The sequence below is a fragment of the Buceros rhinoceros genome, unplaced genomic scaffold (assembly GCF_000710305.1).
Source record: "Buceros rhinoceros silvestris isolate BGI_N320 unplaced genomic scaffold, ASM71030v1 scaffold34702, whole genome shotgun sequence".
Taxonomy (NCBI): Eukaryota; Metazoa; Chordata; class Aves; order Bucerotiformes; family Bucerotidae; genus Buceros; species Buceros rhinoceros.
This window is the reverse complement of record NW_010401244.1, coordinates 12,942-18,470: the sequence shown is the minus strand read 5'-3', so window position 1 is coordinate 18,470 and position 5,529 is coordinate 12,942. Positions and strand designations below refer to the sequence as shown.

The 5,529-nt window shown below is 47.6% G+C and overlaps 1 protein-coding gene across 1 annotated transcript in view; it reads left to right on the top strand.

Moving 5' to 3' along the window:
• Nucleotides 1–1,863: 1,863 nt before the first annotated feature.
• MTCL1 (microtubule crosslinking factor 1) overlaps nt 1,864–5,529 on the top strand; it is a gene marked incomplete at its 5' end in the record, with an annotated part of 16,445 nt that continues 12,779 nt past the window's right edge. The window contains 2 exons of the mRNA XM_010132210.1: nt 1,864–1,921; nt 2,482–2,736. Of these exons, the coding sequence (XP_010130512.1) occupies nt 1,864–1,921; nt 2,482–2,736 (313 nt within the window). The remainder of the gene's footprint in view (nt 1,922–2,481; nt 2,737–5,529) is intronic.

Genomic DNA, 5,529 nt, shown 5'->3' with positions numbered 1-5,529 from the left:
GAACTCTGACATCCAGGAGAGGGACTAATTATTCATTTTACCCTGGTGCCTGAAAGCCCCTCTGAAGCCTGAGCAAAGGTTTGCCTCTTGAGCTGCCTCTTGGACTCCAGTTGTCCCAGTACAAGTGCTCCTGTAGTAAGTACTGCATAACGTAGGTGAGGACAGAGGAACTGAACCTCCTTCTGCTGCGTTGGCTTAGGCGAGCCGGGTGGTGATGTACCAGCCGCAGTAATGAGACATGCGGGTGTCTGCACTTATTGGCATTTATTGGAGAGAAAAATGTCTTGGTGTTGGCGCGCTCACAATTAGCTCATCACTGTGCCTGGGCACCAACAACTGCAGTAATTGATGCATAGGAGGGAGAAGAGCGATTTAATGATGCGGAGGTGATAGATCAGTATGTTATTATTACACCAGCTATTCAAAGGTCCTGGTTGGTGGTGGGTGGTACCACGCTGAGGGGAGCTCTAGCTGCCCACCATGGGATACCGTTAGAAGTATGTTTGTAAAACCTGGTGCCAGGTGCTTCAGCGTACGGCCCTACACAGAAGATGAACCATTTCTGAAGCATCAGGGAAACAAATGGGCAAAAAACCCACAAGGATTCATTTCCAGAGCTGATGGCGTAAAAGCTCTGATTTTCCGCATTGAAGAGGGACAACTGGTACGTTCAGGTCTTGAGAAAAAGATTTGTAGAGCTCCTCTGTGGAAGACAAGTATAATAAAAATATTCACTGCCAGGAGGGTGGCACGTTCAGGAGGATTTACTGAGTGTCGGAGCCTTGCTGTGACGCACAGAGCTGAAATGCGAGTGCTGCTCTTCCTGCCCGGCACTGCAGGCTGCTTTCCCAGAACGAAGGAAGAACCTTTCCTTTCAGCAGAGCTTGCTTTCTCTCAATGGATTCAGCTTCTCAGTTCAGCTCCTTCTTAGCGCACACCCATTTCCAGACAACAGATCGCCTGAAAAAGGAAAAAAAAACAACGCAATTTGTGCTCCTCCCAAAATAAAACCTCGGTGAAGTTTTACCTTAAACTGAAGATGGCAACAAAGATCAGAACTCAGAGGAAGTTAAAAACTGCTGATTTAGAGCTCACGGGCTTGTGATAACGCTGAGCCAATAAGGAGCCCCAGTAATTCTCCAGCTGGGCAAGAGAACAACCCCAGCATACCAGGAGAGAAAAGTTTGGGAGAAGGAGGCCGTTAGAATGGGGAAATCAGTGGTAGAGGACACAGGTGTTTTAAGATTTCCCTGTCAATGGAAGGGGATGAACATCAACAGGATGTTCTCTGCAGCTCAGCACGGTTTTAGACGACACAAGCAATGATCTCTCAGCCATTTATTTGGGGAGGCTGCTCCAGAGACCGGTAAGCTTCACTCCTGAATCCAGTCTCAACTTCCCTTTGCTCAGAAAGTTTGGGCTTATTTTCCACCCAGTCAAGGTGAAGGTGGTGTCTCCCAGCAGACCTGCTGCCTCTCCTTTGTGAGGACGACTTTAACTTCAGAGGCAGAAATGAGTTCTCACTGCTTTTCACCCCAGTTCAGCTGCAGAGCCAGGGGATGGAGGTGTAACCCACTCCGGGTCACTCGCTGAGCTGTCCGCAAAAGGTCAGGCTTCAGGGATAAATTCTGCACTTGCTTGAACTTACACAAAACCACTGAGCACTTCTTCTCAGTCCAGCAGTGGCCCAGGTTGGCCAGAGAGGTTGCGCAAGCCCTGCCCTTGGAGGGTTGTCAGGATCCAACTGAACAAAGTCCTGACCTGATCTCAGAGCCAACCCTGCGTTTAGCAGGGGTTGGACTAGAGACCTCCTGACACCCGACTGAGCCTGCATTTCCCTGTGAATCTGTTACCTTGGGCCAGCGACTCTGACGTGATCGAGCTGACCCCTGAGCATGAGGAGAAGGAGAAGGGAGGGCAGGTAGCATCAGCTAAGTGTCCCAGAAATCAGTTCAGACACCAGAACCTGCAGAGGTGGGGAGATGATCTTGGTACATCTGCTGCTGCCAACACCCTCTTCGGTTGGAAGGCGTGAGGGGCTGTACCCGTGCCGTCGCTGAGGGTTCTTCTGGGAAAAGTCTCCTCAGAGGCTGAATGCACTCTCTTCAGGCTTTGGGTACACTGAGAACACAAAAGCAGAGCAGGGGCTGAGGCCATTGTCCAGGTGATTGTCTCAGAGATGGTGGTGAGGTTGGAGTTTACCTCCATGTTTCACTTGTGGCTGGAACCCACACTGCCAGTGGAAGGATCATAACTGATGCCTGTTAAAGCACGAGCTGGTAGAGCTTGAGAAATTACTCACTGTGGTTTTCAATGTCTTGATTTGAAAACTGTTTTCCAGTGGGAACATATTTTATGATTTATTGAGATCATGAGACCTAGGGGTTTCCCTAATTTTGCCATCACCTTTGTGGAGTTAAAATCCATTGTCAGACACAGGCTTTTACTTACTGTCCCGGTAATGTTTTACTTTAACGCCAGCTGGAAGGGAAGAGTGAGAACACCTCGGGAGAAACAGGCCTCGCTTCTGATGCAAAGGGAGCCTTTAAAAGGGAGAGAGAGGAGCACAAGAAGCTTCTGGCCGAGAGTCACGGCGTGGTGATGGACCTCCGCTGGCAAATCCAGCACAACGAGAAGAACTGGAACCGGGAGAAGGTGGAGCTCCTGGACAGGCTGGACAGAGACCGGCGAGAATGGGAGCGTCAAAAGAAGGAGCTGCTGCGGCGGATAGAGCAGGTAAGGAGCTATCGGGGGGTGAGCTGCACGCTACGGGGGCATTGCACTGCCATGACCCTCGGGCCAAGGTCAGGAGACACTTAAGAAGCAGCACAGGAACAGTTTTGGTTCCTTGGCTACATCAGTGTTTCTTATGCTACAAAACAATTTATATGCACAAGGGAGTAAAAGGAAAACTCTCCTAGTGCCTGTAAAAGACCACTTAGGAGAAACCAGCCCCACGGTAAAGGCCATTTCCTGCTGCGTTTCACTGACCCCCGACAGGATGGTCACATCGATTCGTTCCCTTTGAAAGCTCTCGTGCAGCTCTTTGCGGTAAACCACTCGAACCCACGTGCAGGGTTGTTCAAGGTTTGATCTAGAGCTTCCTGCCAAAAAATTCTGTTCCTCTGTGACTTAGCCACCAAAGATGCAGCTGCTGTCACTATTCAGTCTCAGCTGAACCTTTTTTCTCTAGCAAAAAACCCGGGGGTTAGCCTGAAGAGCCCTGACTGATGCCAGATAAACAGCTATCAATCCTGAGTACTCAGAAGACACTGCTGACCTTGCTCACGTGGATTTGTTCTGCTCTTGTTTGCAAATCAGATAACTGCATACCTTGGTTCTCATGCCTATCCGTTCTTTCAGCTCTTAGTATTAGCAACACATTATACTAATGGATCTATCATCCAGCTGGGAGCCACACAGAAAATTAAAACTTCATGGAGGGAGAGTTAATGCATTGGTTTTGACCAAACGTTGTACTCTACGGCTGTTTCTAAAATCACTGCCAGAGGTGCAGGTCTGAGTGGGCGGTGACCTAACATGAAGCTTTTACAGACCAAGAAAGGTGATTTTTGAACTTCTAAATTTAAAAATATCAATAAATGATACTGTAGATGTTCTAATCTCCCATTTATCTGAGGGGCTTTGTGTGCAATTCGTGGAGCTTGTTGAGCAGCCCCGTAACAGGTCTGCTAAGATCAAACAACCAATGCCTAAGAGCTGGGAAGGCTTGTAGCAGAGCCCTTCATCCAAATTACCTGGTTTCCAGGGTTCACCGGCAGAAGGTGCCGAGTTCTCTGTGGTTTGACTGGGCTGGATTCTAACTGTTGGGTTTCAGAGGCCAAACTACCTCCTGTGGATTCTTCATGCACAAGAGGAATTAAATAGCCCTCAGAGTATTTCCCAATATATTAAGGACATGGACACACAGAGAGTCACCGGTACTTCGTTGGATGTTCGTGTTGCTGTTCTTACAAACTGTATTTTTTAATATTATCTCAGCAGTGTCTCCTCAACAGTTCGAGGGACTTAACCTGGTTAAGTCCTGCTTTTTCTATTCCCCAGGAATTGGAGCACATTGAAGGGAGCGACAGAGAAGTCCCTGTTAGTGTTACCTCCTCTTTAATTCTCTTTAAACCTGACACAACCTCCCCATGTCACCTTGGGAGAGCCAGCAAAATAGCTCTGAACTGGTCCTGGAGATGATTTCTTTTGTCACTGAGACCTCTTGCCTTCAACTACATATTTACCGTCCGTCAGAGCTGTACACGGAATTAGCAGCAGATAGGGGAAATCAAAAATATTATCTCGGGCTGATTTCAGAGGACTAGACGATGAGAAATAGCAGTGGAAGTCTTGGCTCTCTGCCTGCAAAACTTCAGAACTCCGTCTTTGCTTATAATCAAACATTTCCCTGTGTGACAGGAAGCTTCCAAATATTTGCAGCTTTTAGCTGAACATCCTCGGGAATTGCAGTCGTGCCCTGCTTTATATGGGAACAATTAGGGTATCTTCTCCCCAGGCTTTTTCTGTGTGTATTCCTTCTATGGCAATACGTAGAGGAGGAGGAGACTTACACCAGTGGGGATGTTTGAAAAACAGTCTAAGAGATAGCAGAAGCGTGTGTGCCAAGTTTCATGCGAATGCTTTATGCCTGTCTGCTTTCACGCAGCTCCTGAATAATACATGTGTGATAAGGGGGAAGCTCACACCAACGTATAAAATATATAAAATACTTTGGGTGGTTATGGGAATACTGCTCGCATGTAAAAAACACGACGACCTACTTTTTTTCCGAGCTCAGAGTTGAGGCTTTTTTCCTTTGTAAGTACCCTGTCGCTTTGTTTTCCCTTGGAGAATCTCCCCCGCTGTGCTCCTGAAGCTAACTGTGCACAGAGCGGGCTGGCAAACACCTAAACCCGCAAAACCACCTGTTTGAAGAGTTGGGTGTTTAAAGGTGTAAACACACAGGACTCAAAACCATTCGTCACTCTCGAATAGTGAGGCTGGGATTTCTCACTCTAATTCTCCGGTCAGCTGTCTGAGATTGAGAGCGAGACACTGTCCGCAGCGTTTTCTCATGACGCCTCCCAGATCATTATCCTTGTAGGAGCTCTGAAAATCTGGAAGGGCTGCACAGAAAACATGTGGTTGCCATTATTCTTACTTCGGGTCTTGCCCAAGGGTCTCCAGAATCTTCTGAGATATTCCTTCCAGCCCCTCCCTTTATAGGACACTTTAAATTAGCTCCTTTTAATAAAACCATTTCCGATTTTGTGCATCCTGAAGATGCATTCCCCATTTGTGGACCTGAATCAAGCAAAAATCTCACTGATTTCAGCCCATGTGCCAAGCGAAGCATTTGGGACCTAAAATGTTTTGATCTGTGTTAGGCAGTACAATGTCCGTTTATTTTTCCAAACACATGCAACAAGATTAAAATGTTTTGTAGGACCTCATTCTCCAGAGTCCTAGGGCAGGACTTGCGTTTGCAGGTTATTGCCACCAGTCTTAACGCGCTCCTCTAGC